Genomic DNA, 23,721 nt, shown 5'->3' with positions numbered 1-23,721 from the left:
TCCTCCTCCTCCTCCTCCTCCTCCTCCTCCTCACCTTCCTGTTCCTGTTCCGACGGGCTGTCAGAGCGTGCTTGGGAGACGTCTTGGCTCTTTTCTGGATTGTGCAGAGTCGTTTGGGGAGTGGTGTCCGCGATGGGCATAGGGACAACCTGGGGTCGATCCATGAAATTGGTACTGATTACTGTTTCAGCGACTGAGCTCTGCAGGGGAGGGGAAAAGGGGGGGGAACGAATACGGGAGAATGAAAATGATTTTCTAGTGAGAAGAGAGGAGTGCGAAGTGAAGGGGAGTGAAGGGGAGTGAAGGGGAGGGGAGTGACCGGCCTCTCCGACTCGGGTGAGGTACAGCGTAGGGCTTACCCCGGAGACCAGGGCATGCTGATGCAATCTGTAACATGCATGATTGGATACTGGTGGTACTGATAAGACAGTATCGGAGTGACCAAAGCAAGCTTTTGAGCAAGCTTTTGGGCAGCGATAAGCTTTCGACCAATGATCGAAAATCATCGGGCAGGAGGAGGAGGAGAAGAAGGAGAAGAGGAGTTGGACTCGGGAGGTGGTAACTTAGCCCTGAGTAGTGGTTGGTGGTGGTGGATACTGCCCTCACTTAGTACCTAGTAGTTAGTACCCAGTCAGCGGCGGATATCTGGCTCGGACTCCGAGGTATAAGATAGGAACCTAGTACATACTATAAGTCATCATGTATGATTACAGGTCAGCCTGACCCCTGCATGTCATCATGCATGGTACCTATGAAACAGTCGTCGAATTCGAGGAGACGCTAGCCCGGTGGCAAGCTTTTCGCCTCGCAAAATGGTAACGTTATTGCTTGGCCCTCTCTCTTTAACATAGTACGAGTCTCGATCGATTGGAAGCCAGGGTGAACGTGTTCAATCTCCAGTGGGCCACAAAGAAAAGGCCTCCAGACTATATAGTTAGCGTTAGCTCTTCAAGCAATCTACAGCACTTGCTATGGTGCTGCACCTAGTACCGACCATACTATACCTATACCCTCAATTCATGGCACGAGAAACCACTCCACTCCTCGAAAATGGCGGCCCACCAGCTACAGGGAACAGGGTGGCCGAAGAGACCCTCACATTGGTCCGTTCGTCAACCTCGCTGGTTCTAGTGTCCTACCTTCAATTTTCTCTTCCCTTTGCGGGGCTCCTCTTTGTGGGTCGACTCGGGATCGACGAGCTCGGGGCTGTCAGCCTCGGGGCTAGTATCACCAACATCACCGCATACGGGGTCTATCAAGGGCTGTGTTCCGGACTGGACACCCTCGGGGCCCTCGCCTACGGGCTGCGGCGGTGGGATCTGGCCACCCTGTATCTAAAGATGACGCTCATGCTTCTGACGATCGTGAGCTGCCCGGTAGGCCTGGGATGGTGGCATAGTCAATCCATCTTGCGGACGATGGTGTCGCCGAAAATCGCCGCTCTCACCTCGCAGTACCTCCGGGTGTCGTTGCTGAGCCTACCGGGCCATGCAGGATTCGAGGCCGGCAAGCGCTTCCTGCAGAGCCAGGGGACCTTCCACCCGCCAATTGTGGTCCTCTGTTGCGCGGTCCCGGTCAATCTCGCGTTGCATTGGTGGTTTGTCTATCGGCTGAAGTGGGGATTTGTCGGGGCGCCGGTCTCTGCAGCTCTGTCGGACACCATGCTTGGGGCCGGTCTTCTGGCCCATGCCACATACCTCCGTCCAATCAGCCGATGTTCCCATGACGACGATGACTCCGCCTCTTCGTCATCGTCTCCAAATTCATTGCTCCGCGCGGGGGCACATTGGCCGAGGCTACTCCGCCTCGCGCTGCCGGGCTCGATCACGGTGCTGGCGGAGTATCTGACATTCGAGCTGCTGACGGTCGGGGCGGGGAAGCTGGATGCGACGCGGCTGGCGGCGCAGAGCGTGCTCAATGGGACGGTGGCTATGACGCTGCAGCTCACCTTTGCGATTGCGAGCGCGACGACGCTGCGTGTGGCGACGCTGATGGGCCAGAATCGCCCGCGTCGTGCCCAGCTGCACATGCGCGTCGCGCTGACGACCGCGGTCGTAGTGGGACTGCTCAACCTCAGCGTGCTCCTGACGGGGCGGTACTGGATCTCCCGGCAGTTGTGCACCTCGGTCGAGGTGCAGACCCTGGTGGTGCAGACCATGCCCTTCTGCGCGCTCCTGCAGATCGTCTATGCTACCGCGGAGTGGGCCAATGGGGTGATGAAGGGGCTCCAGATGCAGCAGACTGCCGGAGTTCTGTCTCTGGTCTGTCACTATACAGTGAGCTAGCTCTCAACCCCTCCTCATTCGTTGTGGCTCCGTTGATCGGTTCAGTTGGTTGACGTCTACCTCTTCCTTGAACGTCCAGATTGCACTCCCCACTTCGTTCATCGCGGGCTTACTGTTGAAAGGCGGTCTGGTGGGTCTGTGGCTCGGCCCCATCATTGGGATGACGATGTAAGCTTCCCCTCTTGTTGATACCTCGAGCTTAATCTGTTGTTGCTTTTTGATTCGTCCATTCGCTTAAGATCGATCCACTCGTCGATGAAACCAGGTTTACTCTCCTTGCCACTTGGGTGATCTTTCGAGGAGGCCTTTACTGAGAATATGACTCGGGTGAGCTTTCAGTCTTCAAATGCCTCAGTTGGGGAATGAAAACCAAAACATTTGCTTACATGGATTACTTCCTCTCTAGGTAGGTCTTGACTAATTCCACATTCGCCTTCCGCCAGACGAATAGCGAGTGGCGACGCAGATGAGGCTGGTGGCAGTGGATGCTTGAGGTATCCGTATTCAAGGGTAGGGAGACTGAGTCAACAACTACCGAGTACTTCAAGGTCAAAGCGGCAGGTTACAGTAGGTACTGTACCTAGTACTAGGTAGTTACAGTATGTTTTACCGGAAACAGCAGTAGTAGCCGGGTAGTCTTCCATGTAGTACCTGGTAATTACTGTACAGTACTCCGTAGTAGTACCCATACTGAACTACTACAGATAATTGACCCAAAGATACAGTCGAAAAGTACTGTACTTCACCCCCCTCCCCAAAGAAAAGAAGAGAAAAGAAAAGGAAAGAAAATCACTCACTTAGCGCAGCAAAAGCCCTCTCCGCCCCCAGCAGATGAACCTGAAACGCCTCGCTCGCAATGAAGATATCCAGGGAGACCCCGATCGCATACACCTCGGAAAGCTGTCGGAGGAGTGCCCTGCCCTGCGCGCCGAGTCGGTCCCGCTGTTTCTGGACAATTGCGAGTGCGTGTTCGGCCTGCAGTAGCTGGCCATGATGTATGTGTAAACTTAAAGGGGTGTCATTGTTGTTGTCGTTATTGTTGTTGTTGTTGTCGTCGTCCTGGTTTGTTGCGGCAGGAAAGAGGAAATTCGAGAGCTGGATGACTTCTTCGTTCACCTGCGGCAGGTGATGATGATATCCACGATCACAGGGTAATCCAGGGGAGCTCTTCTTCGCTTCCAGTAGCGATGATGCGGCAGCAGCACTCCTCCTGCTCCAGCATGAGCAGAGTTCTGCATCGCCGTCGCTGTGGAGCTTCAAGGGTGGAGGAGGAGGAGGCTCTGAGAGGAAATTGCTGTTGCTGTTGCTGTTGCTGTTGCTGTTGCTGCTGCTGCTGTCGTTGTTGCTATCGCCGCGCAGGTGATTAGGGCTTGATGCACCCGGGCTATGGTGGAGCTGAGGATAGTGGTCGTAATGAGTGATACCCTCGATCTCGCCCTGTGAACGATCGCTTTTTGCGGCTCGGGTACGCTCCCCTGTGGAAAGAGAAAAGCTCTCTTGGAATTAGCGGGTTCGTCTTCGAAAGTGAGAGGCAGAGAGATTTAGAGAGAAAGAGGGGAAGAGAGGAAGGGAGAAAGAAAGTCACTCGTACGAAATCGGCGCTGGGCCAGACGATTTTGGAGCATTCGTCGCTGACGATACCCTTCCTGGGAATCCATTGTTGTGCACAGGTGTTGCGGCGACGATGATGGCTAGGTACCGTTACAAGTAATCCTACCTGAGCTGATAATGAGAAAAATCATAACCTGGTACCAAGTTAGTCATGGCTCGGGGAAGTATGGACAAAAATACCATATACAATGTGTGCATTGCTGGAGTCATCTCCAGTAATCTAGCAGGATCCTACCCATTTTCATCGGGAGGTGGGGTCGGCGTGTGAATTGTCTCAATGCCACTAACTGATAGTTGATCATAAATATGGCACCATTCCTGTAGAATCTGTAGCCGCTGCGTGCTTATTCTCTGCAGAACGATAGGGTCCATGGCCAAGAACAGGGAAAGGAAGGAAGGGGGGTGAGGGGCAAACAAATTAATTAATGGGATGAAATAAAAGAGAAATCCAAAAGGAAAAGATTTGACACCGGCCTAAACCTGTCCTGCCCATCAAAATCAATCCCTACGACGGACGAAAAGACATAACAAAAGCGACAACGCTGCACTCAAGCTTACCGTCTCCTCCCCCCTCCAAACCAAGATCACAATAAGAATAGAATAGAGAAAAAGAACACCATGAGCAATATCTTTCTCACCGTCCTGTTTGCCGGAAGCATTTTCCTGGCCCGCTGGATCTGGTCTTCTATCCAAGCGAGGAGACGGTGGCGTCAGTCGGGAATTCCTCAGCCACTTGGCCACCCCATCTTCGGTGCCAAAGGCCAGCTCGGCCCCAACCCCGGGCGGCGACTCGAAGAGCTGGGCCTAACGCAGGGAGAGCTCTTCCATATCCGGTTCGGCTTCGAGGACTTCGTGTACGTGAACAGCCGGGAGGCGGTGCGCGAGATCTTCGATCGACAGTCCGCCAAAACCTCGTCCAAGGGCCCGTGGCGCGGTGCCACGCCGATTGTCTCGGGCGGGCGCATCGCCATCATGCCCTACAACACGCACTGGCGGCGGCTGCGCACCATCCTGCACCAGCTCTTGCACCCGAACGTAGCGCGGAGTTTCCGGCCCAGTCAGGAATTCGAAGCCACACAGCTGGTAAGCGACCTGCTGCAGAGCGGAGGGGAGGAAGTCGTCTGCAAAGAGCAAGCCCATCGAATGTCCCTCTCAGGTGAGTATAAGGTACCCGTCACCATCACCATCACCACTCCTTCCCGGGGGTGGGGTCGTGGGGACGAAAGTCCCCGGGCTGACTGTTTATTCATGCTTCAGTCATTTTAACCTCGACGTATGGTCGACGAGTGGCGTCAATGGTTGGTGATTACACCGGACCCTATGAGGAGATGGTTGTCCACTGACAGGTGTTCTTGCGTTAGGACGACCCGATCTGCCACCGGGTCGATAAGATCATGGAAGACTTCTCGCAAGCAACCGCGCCGGGGGCGTTCATCACCGACCTCATCCCGCAATTGGACCGCTTGCCCACGTGGTTGCAGTGGTGGCGGGCCCGAGCCCTGAAGTTCCACGAACGCCAGCATTCCCTCTGGATGGGGCTGTGGCAGGAGCTGCGGCAGAAGGTCCTCGAGGGCAGCGCGCCAACATGCTTCGCCAAGCACTTCATGGAAACGGAGACTCGACGCTATGAGATTGACGAGAGCCAAGCTGCGTTTTTGGCGGGCAGTAAGTCTGGCCCGGGGCAGGCGGCTCCTCCCCCTCTTGCCCAATTCTCACACCAAAAACTAACACGCAGCAACCTTTTCTTGCGGAATCAATAGCCCTGATTGAGGCAGGTTCGGATACCTCCGCCTCGGCCCTCAATATAGCCATTCTGTACCTGGCCGCCAACCCGGCGGTTCTCCAGCAAGCGCACGCCGAAGTCTCGCGCGTGGTCGGGGGTGACACGCGGTCGCCCTCCTTCGACGACATCGACCGACTGCCCTTCATCCACGCCTGTATCCAGGAGGTCTCGCGCATCCGGCCCCTCACCCGGTTCGGCACCGCCCACTACACCACCGCCGAGGTGCAATACAAGCAGGCGCGCATCCCCGCGGGCTGCTTCGTGGTGATCAACCAGCCGGCGATCCACCACGATCCCGCCTCCTACCCGGAGCCCCATGAATTCCAGCCCGCGCGCTACCTGAAAAGCTCCTCGTGGGCGCCTTCGTCGTCTTCTCCCTCTGCTCCGGACATAGCGAAAGACAAAACCCACCTCAACTTCGGCGCAGGGCGGCGCATCTGTCCCGGCCTCCATGTGGCGGAGAACAGCCTATTCGTCGTCCTGGCCAAGCTGGTGTGGCTCTTTGACATCCTCCCCGCCCGCGACGAGGCCGGCCGCCATCCCCTCCCCGTCGATGTGTCTGATGATGGCTTTGAGGACGGGGCCAATACCGTGCCTAAGCCCTTTCGGGTGCGCTTCGTGCCGCGCTCCGCCGCTCGGGCGGAGAGGATGCGGCAGGAATGGGAGGAGGCGAAAAGGGTCGGCTTCGTGATTCGCGATGTCAAGGTCGATTTGGACGGGGTGGTGGTGGGTTGATTAGGGAGATGGGAGGGCGCAACGAATGGACGGTATCTGGTGTGAAGCGGAGGGGTGGAGGGGTGGAGGGCGATGCGGTCCTTGAGAGGTAGATGATCGAGCTCTCAACTATGGTTTGATTGTGCTAGAGGGCTAGCTACAATATGCAGTGGTTAGTTAAGTTATAGTTTATGTAGTAGCTTGATTGGATCTTAAGGTCTGGTGTTGTTCATTGTGAGGGAGTCGGGTTGACAGTCAGGAGGACTGCAGTGGGCTCGTCTTCATCATTACAATGGGTGGAGGTACTGTTGTTGATCGAGCTGAGTCCGTCCATTTTAAGTTGAACCTGACTTGGTTGCCAGATTGGACAATTCTTGCTTAGTCATTTCAGTCCTTCATTCGGTCACTTAGTAACATGCACTGTAGTAGCATAACCTCCAGCTTGAAGTTGGAACTTGTCCTGGAACTACCTTGTTAGCCCAAAGTCATGATCATATGTGAGATGCTGAATATGTGCTGCACAGTCCAGAGTACCTGACTAGCGGGAGGGATCCATGATGGGGGTCCAAGAAGCCCGAAGCGTATGGCATCACACCTTCTGCTGTAGCCATCGGGGAGATTACTGCGTAAATATCTCTACGGTCTCACGGAGCATTCTACACCAAAAAACAGAAAAGAAAAAAAAAAAAAGAAAAGAAAAAAGGACGGAACTTCTGTGACTGCAGCTGCGGTAGAAGAACTCCACTGTATCCTATCGAGTCCAAGCCTACATGGATCCACGATCCCATCGACGACTCACATAACATCCCCAACCAGTAGACTAGAAACTCGACAACAGCAACACCAGAACCGACTTCAACACGGTCTTTTTATTTTCATGAATTTGGTATCAACACGGGCCAGAAAATACGGACATACAATTACTTCAAACGGTGTAGCCAGACCGCGGGTCCCTGCTGTTGTATCCCTTGATTTGAATGATCCTCCCCGGAGTCCTCTCGAAGGAAGTCGACGAAAGAACAGCCTCAACTTTGCCAGCGGGGAGGTGGAAAGGAAAAATGTCTATCACAACGAAGAAACCGATTACAGGAAGTAATCCGGGGTGCGCCTCGAGACCATGGGCTCTCCTGCGCGCGGGCAGGGATCGAATTGTAAGCTAGAGGGCCAGTGTTAGCGAGGTCAACTTCCAGCTAGCGGGGATTCAACCCGAAAGCACATACAACGTATACTTGAGGTGCTCATCAATCTCCATGATTGCGGCTTGGTTGCCGCAACGGTAGCAGTAATTAGGAGCTGCAGGAAGAAAGCCAAAGTCAGCCGCGTCATCCACGCCGATACCCCAACCTGGCAGACAGCTATACCTGAGAAGATCGTGACCACGTTTCTATCCTGCGACCAGTTGTAACCCTCCATTACCAGCTGGTGCGCCCGTGCAACCAGAGTCAAGCCGTTGTTGTGATTGAACGCCTCCGAAATGTCCTGTCCGAATGTATAACCCGCTCCACGGGGGGAGATCCCCCAGCCGCATCGGTCATCGGGGTCACTCCACAGCAGATCACACATGGGGCCCTCGTGCGGCACCTCCTGGATGCGGTCCAGGGAGCGGATGTTGTCGAGCGTGTCGATCGACGGACTCAGACCGCCGTGCAGGCAGAAAATCTGGTTCTCAATGAGTGCGGTGAGGGGGAGATAGTCGAAAAGGTCGGTGAAGTATTTCCACACGTTGGCGTTGCCGTATTTGCGCAGGCACTCGTCGTAGAACCCGTAGACTTGCGTGATCTGGCGGGACTCGTGGTTTCCTCGCAGGATGGTGATACGCTGCGGGTAGCGGATCTTCAAGCAGACAAGGAGTGTGACGGTCTCTACGGAGTAGTAACCACGGTCGACGTAGTCACCTACACGGGAGGTCGGACACGCGCGTTAGTCGGAGACACACATACACACACGCACACAGGGGCAGGCAACCCCCGGGATGAGGAATCGCCGCATGCCTCCACTTACCCATGAAGAGGTAGTTCGTGTCGGGGTTGGGACCACCGATACGGAAGAGCTCCATCAGATCGTGGAACTGGCCGTGGATATCACCGCACACAGTCACTGGGCATTTCTGCGGAGAGGCAGGTTTCCGGTCAGCCCGATCGGTCGCGACAGCTGAACTCTCGTAGGTGGACGGGGCCAACCAGGAGAATTATGGTAAACATCATCTGAATCAAAGGACACATACCACGGGCTGAACGTTGGACTCGTCTTGCAGTACCTCTCGCGCCTAGGTGGGGAAAAAACAAAACCATGATTAGGAACTGGTCGACAACAGCCGGAATATCCAATCGACAGAAAGACACACCCGATCACACAGTCTCCGAACATCTTCCTCTGCCAGTTGCTTGCAGGTCATCAAGCTCTCGATCCATCCGTCGAGGGTGGGTATGGAACCCGGGTCGGTCGTCGGGGAGAGGTGGTGAGGTTCGGGCGACCGCGCGGTATCGATTTCCATATTGTTATCCATTGGGAAGACCACCGAGGGGAGTTGCAGGTGGTAGGGAGCGAGGTTCGGGCGAGAGCAAGCGGCGAAGGGCGGTGGGGGTGTGAAGGGAGAAAGGTCTCGTGAGGTGAGGTAAGGCGGGATTCTTTTCTTTGGGGGTGGATGAGAGGGGGGAAGCAAGACGCCCGGGGCGAAACGAGACGAGACCTAATTTGGGGCAACAGGAGGGGGAGGACGAGGAGGAGGAAAGCGATACAAAAGGCTGTCGCTAGAAGAACTAGGCGATAGCAATAAGGATGAAAGGGGATTTGAAGTTGAAGAGTTGATTGGGATGGGAAGACTGGTGGTGGGGAGGGAGGGGGGGGGAAGGGAAAGGGAGCTGGCTAGAAGGAGGTGGTGGAGAGGTGTGAGATGAGGTGGATGGGTTTAGCAGGGTAGCAGGTTAGCAATCTGCCAGGGTGGACGGGCATCAGAGCAGCAGACCAGAGCAGAGCAGAGCAGAGCAGCAGCAGCAGCAGCAGCAGTTTAGCAGTTTAGCAGTTCAATAGTCAGTCAGTCATATCTGCAGTGGCCGCCGCCCGTGCGTGCGCCACACCGCCCACCTTTCCTGCTTTCTGCCCCAGGAATTTTCCTTCCTGCGCCACACTTGGGATTCTCTCGATTGTGGTGGTTGTGGTGGTTGTGGTGGTGAGTGTGGCACGGGCGGAGAATCTAATTACAATACCGACATTTACAACACAACAATAATTACGACAACTCCAACAGAGAAAGACAATCACAGCAATGCAAACACAGAGGACTCCAGCCGTCTTGCTCATTCCATCAATCATCAATTGCACAATTTACAGCTTAAGTACAAGATTGCAGTCATTCATCCTCATAATGGCCAGCCAGCCAGTCATTCCCGTGGAGCATTTTCGTCATTAAGTCATACTACATGTCCCCTTCCCCTCCCCTCCCCTCCAATAATTTTGGGCCGAAGTGTGGTTTAGATGATGTCACCGCCAAACCCGCCAAACCCGCCGAATCCTCCTCCTCCTCCTCCGCGTCCGCCGAAGGATGGTCCCCGCCCCCCTTGGCCAAATGGTGCTCCGTCCCCAGGTCCAACAGGATCATATCGTGCTCCTGGAGGCGCTTGGGGATCATATCCTCCTCTCCCTCCTCCACCTCGCCGGCCTGCAAAAAGGGGATCATCGAAGGTCGGATGCATCCCACCCCCACCCCCGCCGCCGCCCCCAAGCCCCGGGCCAACGCCACCATAAATCGGATCATGGGGACCCAGACCTGCTGGGTATAGATCACGATCGCCGATGCTCAGTGGGTTCCGACCGCCCATTCCCGGATAACCCCGAGGGGGTCTCTGGATCTCGAACTCGTCCTCGAAGCCCGGGGGAGGGAAGTCGCCGGCTGGGATCGGTCGGCGGGGAGGCACGGCTAGAGGGTCATCGAACGGATAAGGGCGAGCAGGTTGGGGGAGAGAATCGTCTCGGAGGGGGTCGTGTCGCGGTGGCCGCTCCTGTTGCACCTCCCGCAACGGGCGGCCTGTATCCTCGTATCCTTCTTTGTACAGCCCCGGAGCGAGTTTCTGGATGACGTTGATCTTGAACAGGTTGATCAGGTCTTGGACCCGCGGGGGCGAGATGAATGTTTCTCTGAGGGCGCTGGGGAGATCGGCGGAGGAGGACAAAGGGAGCGCGGATTCGGAAATGTAGTCTTGGACGGGGAGGTCGAACGAGGTCGTCTTGTCGTCGCCCAGGGCCAGCGCGAGCACCACAGCTTTGCTGCCCAGTCGACTGATTTTGAGCAGGTATTGCATGGAGGACTGGGAGTGAGCGTAGCGAAAGGCGAAGCTGGTGCTCGCGTTCCATTCGGCCGGTAGACGCGGGCTGTCGGACGAGCTTTCTGTAGGTGCCCATGAGATTAGTAAATATGCCTGTAGGGACAGAGAAGGCGCAGGTATCGCGTACCAAGATTGTGGTCCTCTCCCAGACCGACGAGTCGAAAGCCCACGGCTGTCATACAGGCATGGCCGATCACAGCGACAGCCTCGTAGGGGGTCTTCAAGCTGGGCGACGCGCCTTCGTCCTGACGGATGGCCGTCGCAGCAAGCTCCAGGACATGATCCGAATTCAAGGCATCTGCCATAATGGGGTGTATGCTGAGATTGTGGGGTCGGTTCAGATATGAGTAGATGGGGTAAGTAAGGTCCAAGTGACGGTGGCGTAAAATGTCCGCGATGTTCTTATCGGCTGGGATGAGCTTACATTACGCCGCCTATCGCTGCCTGGCCGACCGCATTGGGTTAGTCACTTGGAGCTGAGTTGGACAGCACAACGGACTACTCCGTAGAACCGCGGGAATTGCGCAGGGTGAATACTAATAGGTAGCTTATAGTTCAAAGGTGATTTATGTTTCCTTTCTTTTCATGGTACATGGTCCAATGCAGATTCTTGATTAATGGTTATACTAGAGCCTTATCCCACCTGTGCTTTCCATGCTACATATATATCCCGTAACGCAGCGGCTCCCACCACCACCAGCTGCTTTGTAACTTATAGTATACCACACACTTCAAACTCATTTCAGTGATAATCTATTCAACTCTAACCTCACCCGGTGTGTCCCCCTGCCTCCTCCAATCGCCCCTGCGAAACGCCTCCAAAGTCTTCAACCTCTCCACGACGGCCCGGACCCTGACCAAGGCAGTCAAATCCGTGCGATACGCCACCGCCATCTCCACCGCCGGCACCAAACAGACATCCGCGAGGGTCACCGCGTCGCCGACGGAGTACGTGCTGTCCGCGCCGTGCCGCTCCAACAACCGCTCGTACGCCGTCAACCCGGCGAGGTTCACCTCCTGCACAAAGCTCAGCTGATCCTGCACCTCGTCGCGGATCTGCCGCACGCGGCGCGCGATCCGCCCGTTCGAGAGCGGCTGGATGTCGTTGGTGATGAGGTTGACGAGCTCGCGGACACGGGCGCGGTGGAGCGGCGCTGCGTCGAGCGGCGGCAGGAGCGCGGGTCGGTCCGGGTGCGCTTCTTCGAGGTATTCGAGGATGGCCACGGATTGCGTGAGGATCGTCTCGGTGCCTGTTGTCGCGTCGGTGATGACTAGTACGGGCAGGCTGCGGCTGGGGTTGAGGGCGGCGAAGGCGGCGGTCTCGTGCTCGGCCGCGCGCAGGTCGATGTAGTGGTGCGTGAAGGGGAGGGATTTGTGGTGGAGTGCGATCACCACGCGGTTGGCGCAGGTGGATTGGTAGTAGGTGTAGAGGATGTAGGTTTTTGAGGTGGGGGGTGGGGGAGTCATTGTAGAGGGTAGGTGGTGGGGTGGACTTTTGGTACGTAAGAGGCGAGTAGTTTTAGTTGGGTTGTGGATGAGGTCGATGAGGAAGGTGGTTGGAATCTTAGTGGGAGGTCGACTCTCATTTGTAGTATCTGGGAGCTCAGGGGCCTCGTCATCGTTGATGAGCTTGTCCCAGTCGAGATAGCCCTGATAAGCACTAGGCTTGGATCCTGGTGCTTGCTAATCTCAAGCACTTTAGCGTCAAGTGAGAATGCCAGTCATTTGATATGGGTGTAATCTCCGAAGAGCGACTAAGTGGATGGTGAAACATGTTCTTGATGACTATCATATATCTAAGAATAGTACATGTGCAGTAAGCGACTATGAGCAGACTGGGTTGGCTACGATTGGTCCTGCGGAAATTGTATGAATGCCTGCATTCAGTGTTAATTCTTGCAACCGAGACGAGGTTATAGCATGGCCTTTGGGAATTTCTTCATCGCTTGGCGTACACCAAGATCAGCCAAAATCTCCTCCGTGCCACCCAAAATAGCATCGAACTTGTACGTCCGATGGAACATCTCAATCACCCTGCCCATTCCGGTCTGCGTTAGACCCCGGCCTCCGAAGATGTTGGTAGCTTGTTCGGCGATCTCCTGAGCTGAGCGTGTGGCGTGGGATTTGAGCAGGCCGATGGGACCGCCCAGGTGAGCCGATTGCTCTGCATAGCTCATGTTGCACATTTGGTACGCGATGGACTCGAGCCAAGCTTGGTTGGATTCGCAGAGGGAGATCATCCGAGCGAGCCTGTAGTCCCAGATATTAGCGACAATCGATAGAGGAGGATCTCTAAGTGGTGGATTTACTTTTGCCGCATAACTGGCTGCTCAATCAGCTTCTTCCCAAAGACGATGCGCTGGTTGCACCATTTCAGACACTCCTCGACAATGGTGGCACACATGCGAATGACGCTGCTGGCCATCATGAAGCGCTCGTGATTGAAGTTGCTCATGATCACAATGAAACCCTTATGCTCTTCACCCAGGAGATTGTCGACCGGCACCTTGACATTCTCGAATTGCACAAACGCCGTTGCGGCAGCGGTGGAGTAGGAGGTCTTGATCTGCTTCGTCTCGACACCCTCCCCGCGAGGGATCAGGAGCACCGAGAAGCCTTTCTCTGTCCGGCAGCCGGTAACGAAGTAGTCAGAGAACATGCCGTTCGTGATCCATTTCCTGCAGGAGTCAGCACGTGGGGCCCAGGGTAGGCTTGATGGTCATACTTGGTTCCATTCACAATGTAATACTTCCCATCCTGGGTCTTCTGAGCCGTGGTGCGTAGACCAGCCACATCACTGCCCGCAAAGGCTTCCGTGATGGCAAGACACATCTTCTTCTTGCCAGATAAGACCTCATCTGTTATCTGCTGGCGAAGAGGTTCATTGCGCAGCCATTGCTGAACAGCGGTCAGACTGATGGCCATGCCTGCCATGTTTCCGTCCTGAAAGCCTGCTCAGAGTCAGAAATGTCGATTCTGGAATAGCAATGGTCGAAACCAAAAACTCACCTCGAGCATTGGCCCTCACCAGCTCCTGCGCAACGACCAAGTCGTGCAGATAGTCGAATTCCTTCCCATCAACGACACCCCCCAGCAACTTCCGTCCATGCAAATGCTTACCCGGCCCCAGCCGCATCGCCAGAATATTGGTCTCCGCCATGCGATCGATCAGCTCCTGACTGATATAGGTGCCGTCCCTCTCCTTCTCCTGCGCCTCCGGCGTGACGTATCGGTCCGTGAACTCGCGCAGCGCCTTCTGTAGTCGCCGGTGGCTGTCGTTGTAGTAGGGGCTCTTGAACGCGGGCCGCAGCCACAGCGGCTCGGCGTAGGGAACCTGGCTGAGACTGCCCGGCTCGGGGGTCACGACTTCGGGGCTCTCTCCGGCTACCGTGCCGATGCATAGACGGCTGTACCGGTCCAACACCTCCTGGCGATGGAGGTTATAGAAGTCCGTGGTGGCATCTTGGCCGGCGATCTGGTTGAGGACCACGCTGCCACCGGGGTGAGCATCGAGAAAGTCGGTGAGATCGTAGACGCGGTGATCGATGATGCACCAGACCGAGTCTTCGGTGTTGTGCTTTGCAACCTCGGCACGGGTAAAGGTCTGGGACATGGCTGGAGGAATTCGGCAGGTAATTGACTGCGCAGACAGCACTCACTAGGGGCGCAGTCTAGTTGAATGAGTCCTGGTTGTCGAAATGGTCTCAGAAATGTCAGGACTCAATTTGCGGGGAAGAAATGCAGCAGTTTATATGCCAATCAAGGGGCGAAGATTACTACTGATGGCTATTTGGAGGGTTTCCCCGGGTTTGGACATGAACCGAGGCTATTGCCGCATTGGGAAGGGATGGAGGGGCGCCGCGATCACTCATCAACTTGATTAAATGATCAGCCCATACCGTCTAAGCTCAGTCTGTTTTGCTCCAAGCTACTGTGCACTGAACATTGCAGTTCGTCATTGGCGTATCTGAAAGTTTGTTCATGGTTTTGCTCGTCTTACTCGAGCATGTCGTCCTCAATTTATTGCTTGTGCAACGGGATATGGATAACTTATCGAGGCAAAAGATATTAATGCCTCAGGCTGCAACAAAAGTCCAAATTTGAGCACATTCTTGATTTCTGGTTCCTAATGTGGGGCAAGTACAAGTACATCCCATTAATTCTGCGTGCTACCGATCATGTCTTCATTCTTATGACACCTCCAATCTCAAGGCATCATACTGCACATAGACCGTCCCAGGCAAAATCGCCGTCTCCGTGTCCGTGGCATTGTACGGCAAATGCAACGTCAAGACATTATTTCCGACCACCAGCCAGTCAGCTGGGAACTCCATCCGTGAGCGAACCTGGTAGCAACTGACGGCAGACCGGACAATGCAGCTACTGGACTGATTGAACCCGATCACCATGCTCAAGGGCTCCTCCTGGCCGTTGATATAACTCTCCAACGAGAGATTGTTGTATTCCTCGGCTGGGTTCCACACATCGGTGTTACCGGACGCGGTCTTCGCGCCCGCAAGCTGGATGGTCAACGTCGCCTTCTTGCGCTTCTGCAGCTGCTTCTTATTCAAATTGAAGTTGATGGTCCAATTGTGAGTGGTGTCGTACTCGACACCGGGATTGTTCGGGGTCGGACCAAACACGGACCACTGCACCGTGTTGAAATCTGTGGCAGGATCGCTGCTTCCAATCGTGTAATTGACTCCGTTGGGGAAGTCTTCCTGCCAGTCATAGGCGGCCCAATAGATCAGATACTGCGGAGGGTGCAGTGGATGGGTTTCGTCTGGAGCAACGCCGCGGCGGAATTCTCCCGATGACTTGTCGGGAGTGCCTAACCGCCAGACCTCGGTGCCTGCGGATTCCTCAACCCATGTCTCCTGAACTTTCGTAGTCTTGCCAGCCTGTACTCGCACGCCATCGCGTTCGTAATCACCGAAGACACCGTCCGCATACACAGTGAGCCGGTACTTGCCCTCTTTGACGTGGTCAATGTTGAATTTCCCGTTCTTGTCAACCTCGGCCCAGTATTGGTAAGATGACGGGTCAACTGAGTTGTCCTGGAAGTATTGTCCATCTACCGTGAGTACAGCGATCGGCCGGGTTGCTACTTTGGGAAGCTTGATGTGTCCCTGAACTGTACCTCTAACACTTGAAGGTGCATACCCTACCACGTGTTTGGCGATCGAATCATAGAACTTCACGTTCCAGCTAGGGTTCGCATATGTTTCAGCATCAGACCTCAGCTCTTCCAAGGTTGATCTGGATCCCTTTCCGCCATTGAAGTGGTAGTACTGAGGACCGAAAGTGCGGTCAAAACCGTAGGTGATGTTGGGGGTTCCTTCTCCGTGGTGATTCGACACCAGGTAGTTGTAAACGATACCATCAACGGTGAGGTCGGAATGCAAGGGTCCCTAGTATGGTCAGCCTAGTCGAGGGGGCTTGCATATGACACTAACGTACACCGTAGTATGTATCCTAGCAAATATTACAGTTAGTTCCCTGTGTGCTGCTCGTTGTAAATGAACCTTACCTTTGTGTTCATCACCAGCCACGCTCCGTACGTCGTGCCATCAGACGTGGTCCCATCCGCATACATACCGTGGACCGAGTTATCGCGCCAATCTTCGGAGTTATCAGCCATGTGCGACGTGGAAGATGAAGGAATAACAGCACTGACCATTTGAGAAAGTATACTTGGTGAAGTATTCCGAGAATTGAGTTATAATACGCATCGTCGGGGGTGTTGCTGAATGTCCAAGTTGCATCCTGAACGACGATTTCTTTGCTGATGGCTTCTTTACTGGGGAGGGGAGCAGTCTGAACCTCGCTCGACGTCAGGTGCGTCCACAAATCCGTGTTAGGCCGGAAAAGAGTCCGAAACTCTTGCAAGTTGCGCAAGAACGGCGTAGTTTCGTTGTAGTAGGCGAGCCGACTGAAAGTGTGCAGACCCGTCTCACCATCGCGTAGAAACCAGTATTGCTGAAATTGCTGACCTGTCGGAGGGTATGTCTCGTTCATGATCACACCGGCATATTTGGTACCGGTAGCATCTGTCCCCTCCACGACCTCCATGGTGGGGCTTGTGGATCCAGGTGTGTAGAAGCCCGAAGGGATGCAATAGCAATCCAGGTAGGGACCGGTCCCTGTATCCCCTGATTGAGGACCGAGCAGGTCCTGGTTATCGAGGGAGAGGTCGACAATTCTGCCTTTGTTGGTTGCAAAGACCGCGGTCAGGCGGTCATTTGCCACAGTGATCGTGCTTTCATTCTGGCTGGTTCGCAGTGTTGCAGAGGCTAAGGTGAGGCATGTCGCCAACACGCCAATGGCAATATTTTGGCGCATCGTGACTGAATTTGTAGGCGGATCTCGACTGCGAAGTTCCTGCCCATCGTGACATGACGCACTGTCTATCGTCTTGCTTTTATAGTCGGTGGCATGATGGAGGCCATCGGGCACAGATCAACCCGGATGAACGATCGTCCTGACTCATGACACACAATGGTAGCGCAAGTTCACCTGCTAAGTGGGATTCGAAGCGATGGTTGTTGGGTTGCAGGAAATGCCAAGGGACGATCGAAGCGGAAGGTCCCCCGCCTTCGCCTATGATCTGGGGAGAAACTGGATGAAAATGCGGGGGAAGCCGCAGGCCAAGCAGAATGCAATCTCTCACGGAAAATTTCTTCGGCCTTCATTCACCCGACATTATGCCTCGCAATGCATGCAATGCTGTGCGGACGAGGTGCGGGGAATCCAACGTTACAGCAGTACCTTCAACTCTTCTGAAATCCTCACTTTCCCCCTCGATCCTCTACATCCTGACTCTGATCTTGTTTAACGGACCACAAGCAAGACTTGAAACGTGACCTTGAGCTGTGGTACACTCTCCTGACCGTATCGAGCCACCATGCGAGAAAGAGTACAGAGAGAGGGGGCAAGCACAAGGAAGAATTGGCAGGATATGAGAGGGAGTGTTGACATCAATGGAGTGGCAATCTCCACAGGTATCAAACAAGATTCCAAGTCCATCTTCCAGGAATCGCATCTGAGATTGACACTTTTCCTCCAGTTCGCAGGAAGTCAAATCGCCAGTACCGGCGCGGTTCTCCAAATCCAGAGCGGCTGGGCCACGGTGCCCCTGTGTATCCCTTGAGAGCGAACGACGTCTACCAAATAGTCACTGAGAGCTTGAAGGATAAGGTTGTTTAGTGGATTGTGTCCGACGGATGACAAGGATGGTATCGGATGCGGACCCGATACTTCTACAGTTGTATCGGGTATACCCTCGGGTAAGCGACGTTCTGGCCGCGATTTGAGCCTCGTCGGAAACAATTCCTCTCATTTCCAGTGCCAAGAATGTATATCATTGAGCTGTTCCAATGACACCCTGACCTGACGGCCGTGCGCTATCAAAGTGCGGATCCAGGCCCGCTCCAGCTGGGAATCTACACCCTATCCTTCCCCATGGGGTAGATGGGGTACTAGAGAAGAGCGGACGGAACATGGTATAAAGGGTCCAGCACAACGCGATGAGAAGAGACGTGGAACTACCAATCTGCTCGCCATAATCTCTTGTACGGTGCTGGTACTATTCGTGCTTTTTATTTGAGCGGTGGCAATACATTGCCTCCTTACTTGCTGTGGCGCTAGACCGCACGATTCCTTGTTACCCATTCTCAAAAACGATAAAAGCAACATGTCAGCTCCACACACGTCTGATTCAGATGTCAAAGGAAGCGAGTACAACACCGCGACTCATCTCGAAGATGTATCCTCTGGAGTGCCAGACCAAGTCTGCGACACTTGGTCAGGTGTCTCCGCAAGCAACCCCCAGGAATGGCCAGAGTGGAAGAAAAATGCCCAGATTCTGATGGTTGCTTTTCATTCAATGGTCGCAACTTTCATGGCCGCAGGCATTATTCCGGCATACGACACCATGGCCGAGGTGTACGGCGTTACGGTGCCGCAAGCAAGCTATCTGACTTCGATGCAGGTTAGTCGGTCTCGTTTGAGTCTGCGTGATGAAAAGTGCATGGAAGCCCTAGCTCACATACATTTCTCCTAGATCTTGCTTCTAGGGATCTGCCCCTTATTCTGGAAGCCTCTTACCTCGATCTACGGCCGCTATCATATCTTCATACTATCGGTGCTCGGGAGCATGGTATGCAACATCGGTGGAGCTCGCTGCACAACCTATGGAACTCAAATGGCCACGCGCGTCCTAACAGCGATCTTTATCTCGCCACCTATGGGTATAGGCAGCGGCATCATTACGGAGCTTTGTGAACCTGAAAAGCGAGCCCAGAAGCTGGGGTGGTGGACGCTGATGCTCACCCTCGGGACGCCAGGAGGACCCTTCATCATGGGCTTCGTGACGAAACACATTGGTTATCAATGGATGTACTGGATCTTTGCCATCATGAACTTCTGCCAGCTCGTCGCCTATCTATCCCTGGGCGAAGAAACTCTATACATCCCGGAGAGCAGCCACAACTCCGCAGCAGGCCCCTATAGATCCCACTTCTACCAGAAATTCATCCCACGACGGATTAATGCCCGGCCCCTCAAGGCCCGCGAATTCGTCGAGCCGCTCTTCTACGTACGGCTTCCGCGCGTCCTCATTCCCGCCTGTGCTCATGCCATAGTCTTCTGCTACGGCAACATCGCCCTCATTGTCGAGATGCCCATTGCCTTTGGGGAGAAATTCGGCTTTGACTCGCAGCAAATCGGCTTGCAGTTCATTGCTATCATCATCGGCTGCCTGCTTGGCGAGCAGCTGAGCGGTCCCATTTCCGACCGTTTCTTGCAAGCTCTCCAGAAACGTACAGGTCATCACCGCCCAGCGGACCGTCTTTGGCTGTCCTATGTTGGCTTCGGCACCGTCATCGCCGGTCTTTTAGTCTGGGGGTTCCAGCTCAGCAAGGCCACGTACTGGAACGTGACTCCATGCGTGGGCGCGGCAATCGCCAGTTTCGGTAACCAGGTGATCACCACTATCCTGATCTCCTTTGCTATTGATAGCCATCGCGAGGTGGCTACAGATATCGGGGTTTGCATTAATGTGTTTCGCCATCTTTATGGATTTGTGAGTTCGCAGACATGGCCGAATTTGAGGTTCGTGCTGACTTTGAGTGCTCTGCGGCTAGATTGGGCCATTCTATTTCCCCGAAATGTTCGAAACATTGGGTTTGGCTGGTGCGGCTGGGGTCATGTGTGCAATTGTTGGAGCATGCGCTATGCTGCCGATTGTTGCTGTGCACGTTGTTGCTACACGGTCAGACCAGTAACAGCTGGTGGAGGGTAGGTCGAATCAAACCACGGGAGGGTAATAGACCACAAGGCACGCACAGCTTGCGAAAGATCGACGGTCTTGGAAGAAGTTCCATGCAATCAGAACTATGACCCTTGCATAACAGTGTGCCTATCATTCTTACAAAATCCTATGAAATAGCATCCGAGCTAACGCCCTCGGGGACGTGATGCCAGTAGTATGACAGAACTCGCTGTCGAGTGAAGTTGTCAGTCTCCTGAGGTAGTCTATCAAGAGGGTTTCTGAATTGATTGATAGCTGTGCGATCATGTCTATGCTCGGCTTTTCAATAACGTAGAGGATGAGAAGCTCATCTCTGACTCTGCTGTCCAGGCAATCTGGTTACGGAAAGTAATCGTTGCCATCCACTATAAGTAAGTGACCGAAGGGTCGAGTAGAAGATAGAAGGAGAGTGAAATTGAGTGGGTAGCAAGAGGAATGATTGAATACAATCACCTACCTACTATTTACATCCGGCCACGTAGACTCGCCCTTCCAACGCAAGTGAGCGAGCGCGGCGAGACCCACGGAATCGGATCCGAAGCTCCCGCACCGCACTTGTCCGTGGCCTCTTTCCCCGGAATCCCTTCCGTCTTCCATCAAATCCCCCCACGCCAGACCCAGACAAAGCACGCGAATGTGCTAACAACTTCCTACTAATCTATCTATGACTAGTCTATCATCTCCGAAGCGCTGGTCCTCAGCGGATGGCTCTGCTACTCCACACAAACGTCACAAGATCACGGTCGCGTGCGATGAATGCCGCGTCCGGAAGGTCCGGTGTGACGGCATCCATCCCGGTATGTCTGCTCCGAAGCTGCACTCCTACTAATCGTTGAGCTGACGCGTGTTGTGCAGTATGTGGACCATGTGTGAGGAAAGGAAATCGAGAGAAGTGCATTTACACTGGAGACAAGAAGCGAGCTATGCAAAGGTCAGTCCTGCCTTGTATCCTGCCGTGTAGCTCAGGCATAAATTGAATCGTCATCTGCTGACATTGCTCTGGAAAGCTATGTCAAAGGCCTTGAGAATCGGTTAAAGCTTCTCGAAAACCCCGGGAGGGCACAGGTGGGTAGTACTCAATCATTGGGCGCAGGATCTCCGCAGGTAAGCCGTGTTGGCATGAATGATCTCGTCTCCGAGTCTGGGGTCCTAAGACATTATCATAAAAGGACTCACAGAGTGACTCTTCTGAATCTTAGACTCGATTACCAAGTCCGCTTCAAACGCCAACGTCGAGTGCAGCCGCTCCACCCTCCACGAGTTATCGGCAGCATCTCCCAACCACATCAGTCGTCGCTGATAGCGCGGGTAGATCTCTTTCGCCATGTCTCCTGTGCGAGCAAAACCCGGACGCTGCAACGATCTGTATGCACAAGGATAGAATGTGCCAGGATACGGCTCCTGACAGCCGGCAAACCCCAAGACAGCATACAGATGGCGTGAACGCAATGATGGGCGAGGTGGAAGAAGAGCGGCTAGCCCAAGGCTTCTTTGGAAGCTCCAGTGCTGCCAGCTTCATCCGACAAATCAGAACCGCCATTGACCAAAGGGTCCCGTCACCATATCGTGGAACATCCGACTCGATCCTCGGAGCGGCATCCTCGTCCGGGCTGAAGTCCTCGCGCATACAGCGTCCGTCTACAATTTCTAACTACGTCCTTCCGCCTCGGAAAACGGCAGACAGCCTGATGGAGGTTTACTGGACCTTTGTCTTTCCTCTTTATCCCCTCATCGATAGTCTGAATCTAAGAGCTGAATACTCAAGGCTCTGGACTGGAAAGCCTTCTCACTCGGATGAGAATATGCTGATGTGCACTTTCAATGTAATCTTTGCATTGGCCTGCCAGCTAGCTGACTTCATTCCACCCGAAGAGCGGGAGGCGTCGGCAGACGCATTTTTCTCTCGCGCCAAAGATCTTCTCCAATTCAATTTGTGGAATACAGGCTCCGCAGAGCTCATTCAGTGCTTGCTGCTCATGGCCCAGTATCTCCAAAGCACGGACTCCGCTCATCAGTGCTGGATCGTCACTGGGTTGGCCATTCGAAATGCACAGAGTCTGGGACTACATCTTCCGCAGACTAGTGCTCGTCTACGTAATCCTCAGGAGAAGCAGCTGGCCCGGAAGATCTGGCACGGATGCGTGTTGATGGACAGGTAAGAACAGCCCCGCCTCTTTTCCCGTTCACAGAAGCTAGACGAGTTCTAGGGTAATTTCCATGACTTTCGGTCGCCCCTCCATGATAGCTAAAGCGTCTGGTGGCTCCGTACCGCTACCAGCGACTGTTGACGAAGAGTATATACCCTCTGCAGGCACCGACATGATCCAACCGGCTGGTCGACCTTCCGTGATGGCATTTTATGCCAAGTCTTTGGAGCTCTACGAAATTCTGAATGATATTCTTCTCAGCCTGTACAATCATAATCCGGATGAAAGCCCGGAAGATGTTTACGATTTTTATTTCAACAAACAGACCACGGAGGGTGGTCATACGATGTTCGAATTGGACCGAGCGCTCACCAAGTGGTCACGAACCTTACCAGAGCACTTGCGAGGTGACGCTTCTCTCGCCTACGGCGACAAAATGTTCTACCATCAGAGCGTTGTACTACGAGCACGGTAAGGTTTCTCGATTTTGATCGCGAAAGACATCTATTGAACTCGAGTCGCTAGGTTCCTCCATGTGCGCATGCTTCTCTTCCGACCCATTCTGTCCAAATACTGTACCTCCCGCGACATCGGAGTCGCCGACCCCCTCATTTGTCTTCAAGATTCATTTCCCCAGCGTATAGCACTCCAGTGCTCTATTATCTGCGTCAAAGTTGCACAGGAGGTCATTGGCCTGATCCACGGTCACATTCCCGCCGACGGATCGGCCGGTCCACTTCCTGCGTGGTGGTATAACATTCTCTGTGAGCATCCGAACCCTTACCAATTTTCCTTTTTGTTCTGTAGATACTTTGGAGACAGTTCTCAGGTTCTCTAGTCTGACTGGAAAAGACGTCTACACAGCTGCCACCGTTCTAATTGCCGGCCGCCTCTGCCCAGCCATCCTGGAAGAAGTCACTGAGCCCGCCATTACCGAAAGCTGGGACCATGCCCTCGAGATTCTTCGCAGATACCACAGCTACAGCACCTCCGCGCGTCGATGTGTTGCTGCGCTAGAGATACTGTATGAGCGCGTTGTGTCGGAGGGCCGTTCGACGGATCAGGAGCTGCCCGCCCAAGCCGTCCAAACTGGATCTTCCACGTCGAATGGTTTCGGAGATGTGTCGCTTGGGGAGGGATTCAACAGTGGCTTATTTGATGGCATTGATCTGTTGGACTTTCAGGATATGTCGTGGTTGAACAGTGTCCCGAGTAATCTATTCTGAGCGGGCTCTGGCGACGGAGAGTGTTGGCTTGGATGCTACTTTTGGACCCCGCAGAGGTTTCCTAGGATTACTACTTTGCGTTCTTTCAACTCCTGCTATCATAGAGCACCGACATACCCCGCATGATGCGTTTTCCTCACCGACCTCACTCTAGCCGCCTTGGCAATGAGAAACACACGGCCCAATACAGCCGGCTAGGCTCGAGTTTCCTGGACACGACAACTTTCCCAGTCACAACTAGGCACCCCCTCTTCTACTTGCCGACTTCTCTGGCCGAAGACTGAGCTAAGGAAGGATTACTTTCGGTGGACCATGCCCCGAAC

General features: G+C 54.2%; 10 protein-coding genes across 10 annotated transcripts; 4 read left to right on the top strand and 6 right to left on the bottom strand.

The window, feature by feature from the left end:
* Window positions 1–991: 991 nt before the first annotated feature.
* Window positions 992–2,285, top strand: BO66DRAFT_475199 (mate-domain-containing protein; the record flags this gene model as incomplete). Its single annotated transcript, XM_025653209.1, has 1 exon — window positions 992–2,285. Exon 1 carries the CDS (start codon window positions 1,020–1,022, stop codon window positions 2,283–2,285), a length of 1,266 nt encoding a protein of 421 aa, XP_025499113.1. The 5' UTR covers window positions 992–1,019.
* Window positions 2,286–3,074: 789 nt separating this feature from the next.
* BO66DRAFT_443281 (uncharacterized protein) lies at window positions 3,075–3,943 on the bottom strand (the record flags this gene model as incomplete). Its single annotated transcript, XM_025651504.1, has 2 exons — window positions 3,075–3,760; window positions 3,877–3,943. The coding sequence occupies 2 exons, from the start codon at window positions 3,941–3,943 to the stop codon at window positions 3,075–3,077; spliced, it is 753 nt and encodes a 250-aa protein (XP_025499112.1).
* Window positions 3,944–4,514: 571 nt separating this feature from the next.
* Window positions 4,515–6,414, top strand: BO66DRAFT_334274 (cytochrome P450; the record flags this gene model as incomplete). The annotated part of the gene is made up of 4 exons (XM_025644202.1): window positions 4,515–5,052; window positions 5,154–5,194; window positions 5,258–5,561; window positions 5,657–6,414. 4 exons carry the CDS (start codon window positions 4,515–4,517, stop codon window positions 6,412–6,414), a joined length of 1,641 nt encoding a protein of 546 aa, XP_025499111.1.
* Window positions 6,415–7,162: 748 nt separating this feature from the next.
* BO66DRAFT_395612 (serine/threonine-protein phosphatase) lies at window positions 7,163–9,244 on the bottom strand. Its single transcript, XM_025648256.1, has 6 exons — window positions 8,738–9,244; window positions 8,618–8,659; window positions 8,395–8,500; window positions 7,755–8,288; window positions 7,614–7,686; window positions 7,163–7,549 (listed from the first exon to the last, which is right to left on the bottom strand). Exons 1-6 carry the CDS (start codon window positions 8,897–8,899, stop codon window positions 7,477–7,479), a joined length of 990 nt encoding a protein of 329 aa, XP_025499110.1. The 5' UTR covers window positions 8,900–9,244; the 3' UTR covers window positions 7,163–7,476.
* Window positions 9,245–9,687: 443 nt separating this feature from the next.
* Window positions 9,688–11,103, bottom strand: BO66DRAFT_383921 (proteasome inhibitor PI31 family protein). The gene is made up of 2 exons (XM_025646077.1): window positions 10,843–11,103; window positions 9,688–10,777 (listed from the first exon to the last, which is right to left on the bottom strand). Exons 1-2 carry the CDS (start codon window positions 11,018–11,020, stop codon window positions 9,864–9,866), a joined length of 1,092 nt encoding a protein of 363 aa, XP_025499109.1. The 5' UTR covers window positions 11,021–11,103; the 3' UTR covers window positions 9,688–9,863.
* A 250-nt stretch (window positions 11,104–11,353) lies between these two features.
* On the bottom strand, window positions 11,354–12,254 carry BO66DRAFT_395610 (thioredoxin-like protein). Its single transcript, XM_025648255.1, has one exon. The coding sequence runs from the start codon at window positions 12,180–12,182 to the stop codon at window positions 11,469–11,471; it is 714 nt and encodes a 237-aa protein (XP_025499108.1). The 5' UTR covers window positions 12,183–12,254; the 3' UTR covers window positions 11,354–11,468.
* Window positions 12,255–12,528: 274 nt separating this feature from the next.
* BO66DRAFT_359434 (acyl-CoA dehydrogenase family protein) lies at window positions 12,529–14,451 on the bottom strand. Its single transcript, XM_025644975.1, has 4 exons — window positions 13,725–14,451; window positions 13,441–13,666; window positions 13,025–13,393; window positions 12,529–12,965 (listed from the first exon to the last, which is right to left on the bottom strand). Exons 1-4 carry the CDS (start codon window positions 14,326–14,328, stop codon window positions 12,629–12,631), a joined length of 1,536 nt encoding a protein of 511 aa, XP_025499107.1. The 5' UTR covers window positions 14,329–14,451; the 3' UTR covers window positions 12,529–12,628.
* Window positions 14,452–14,676: 225 nt separating this feature from the next.
* Window positions 14,677–17,057, bottom strand: rglB (polysaccharide lyase family 4 protein; the record flags this gene model as incomplete). Its single annotated transcript, XM_025650625.1, has 4 exons — window positions 14,677–16,126; window positions 16,176–16,190; window positions 16,246–16,408; window positions 16,444–17,057. 4 exons carry the CDS (start codon window positions 17,055–17,057, stop codon window positions 14,906–14,908), a joined length of 2,013 nt encoding a protein of 670 aa, XP_025499106.1. The 3' UTR covers window positions 14,677–14,905.
* A 1,379-nt stretch (window positions 17,058–18,436) lies between these two features.
* Window positions 18,437–20,166, top strand: BO66DRAFT_462619 (MFS general substrate transporter; the record flags this gene model as incomplete). The annotated part of the gene is made up of 4 exons (XM_025652390.1): window positions 18,437–18,452; window positions 18,524–18,705; window positions 18,778–19,797; window positions 19,859–20,166. 4 exons carry the CDS (start codon window positions 18,437–18,439, stop codon window positions 19,997–19,999), a joined length of 1,359 nt encoding a protein of 452 aa, XP_025499105.1. The 3' UTR covers window positions 20,000–20,166.
* Window positions 20,167–20,689: 523 nt separating this feature from the next.
* Window positions 20,690–23,398, top strand: BO66DRAFT_423655 (transcription factor domain-containing protein; the record flags this gene model as incomplete). Its single annotated transcript, XM_025650120.1, has 8 exons — window positions 20,690–20,822; window positions 20,881–20,956; window positions 21,033–21,090; window positions 21,130–21,164; window positions 21,434–22,180; window positions 22,233–22,643; window positions 22,698–22,936; window positions 23,025–23,398. The coding sequence occupies 8 exons, from the start codon at window positions 20,690–20,692 to the stop codon at window positions 23,396–23,398; spliced, it is 2,073 nt and encodes a 690-aa protein (XP_025499104.1).
* Between the last annotated feature and the right edge of the window lie 323 nt (window positions 23,399–23,721).

This window comes from Aspergillus aculeatinus (assembly GCF_003184765.1).
Source record: "Aspergillus aculeatinus CBS 121060 unplaced genomic scaffold BO66scaffold_66, whole genome shotgun sequence".
NCBI lineage: Eukaryota > Fungi > Ascomycota > Eurotiomycetes > Eurotiales > Aspergillaceae > Aspergillus > Aspergillus aculeatinus.
The sequence above is the reverse complement of the archived record's forward strand: the minus strand, read 5'-3'. Positions and strand labels throughout refer to the sequence as shown.

Coding starts and splice junctions, on each gene's coding strand:
- BO66DRAFT_359434 (XM_025644975.1), bottom strand. CDS start 14,328: ATGTCCCAGACCTTTACCCGTGCCGAGGTTGCAAAGCACAACACCGAA. Junction 13,394..13,440: donor TACATTGTGAATGGAACCAA/GTATGACCATCA, acceptor TGACTCCTGCAG/GAAATGGATCACGAACGGCA. Junction 12,966..13,024: donor CAGCCAGTTATGCGGCAAAA/GTAAATCCACCA, acceptor CTGGGACTACAG/GCTCGCTCGGATGATCTCCC.
- BO66DRAFT_395610 (XM_025648255.1), bottom strand. CDS start 12,182: ATGACTCCCCCACCCCCCACCTCAAAAACCTACATCCTCTACACCTAC.
- BO66DRAFT_395612 (XM_025648256.1), bottom strand. CDS start 8,899: ATGGATAACAATATGGAAATCGATACCGCGCGGTCGCCCGAACCTCAC. Junction 8,289..8,394: donor CACGAACTACCTCTTCATGG/GTAAGTGGAGGC, acceptor CCTCCCGTGTAG/GTGACTACGTCGACCGTGGT. Junction 7,550..7,613: donor GAGCACCTCAAGTATACGTT/GTATGTGCTTTC, acceptor CTGGCCCTCTAG/CTTACAATTCGATCCCTGCC.
- BO66DRAFT_383921 (XM_025646077.1), bottom strand. CDS start 11,020: ATGGCAGATGCCTTGAATTCGGATCATGTCCTGGAGCTTGCTGCGACG. Junction 10,778..10,842: donor GGGAGAGGACCACAATCTTG/GTACGCGATACC, acceptor GGGCACCTACAG/AAAGCTCGTCCGACAGCCCG.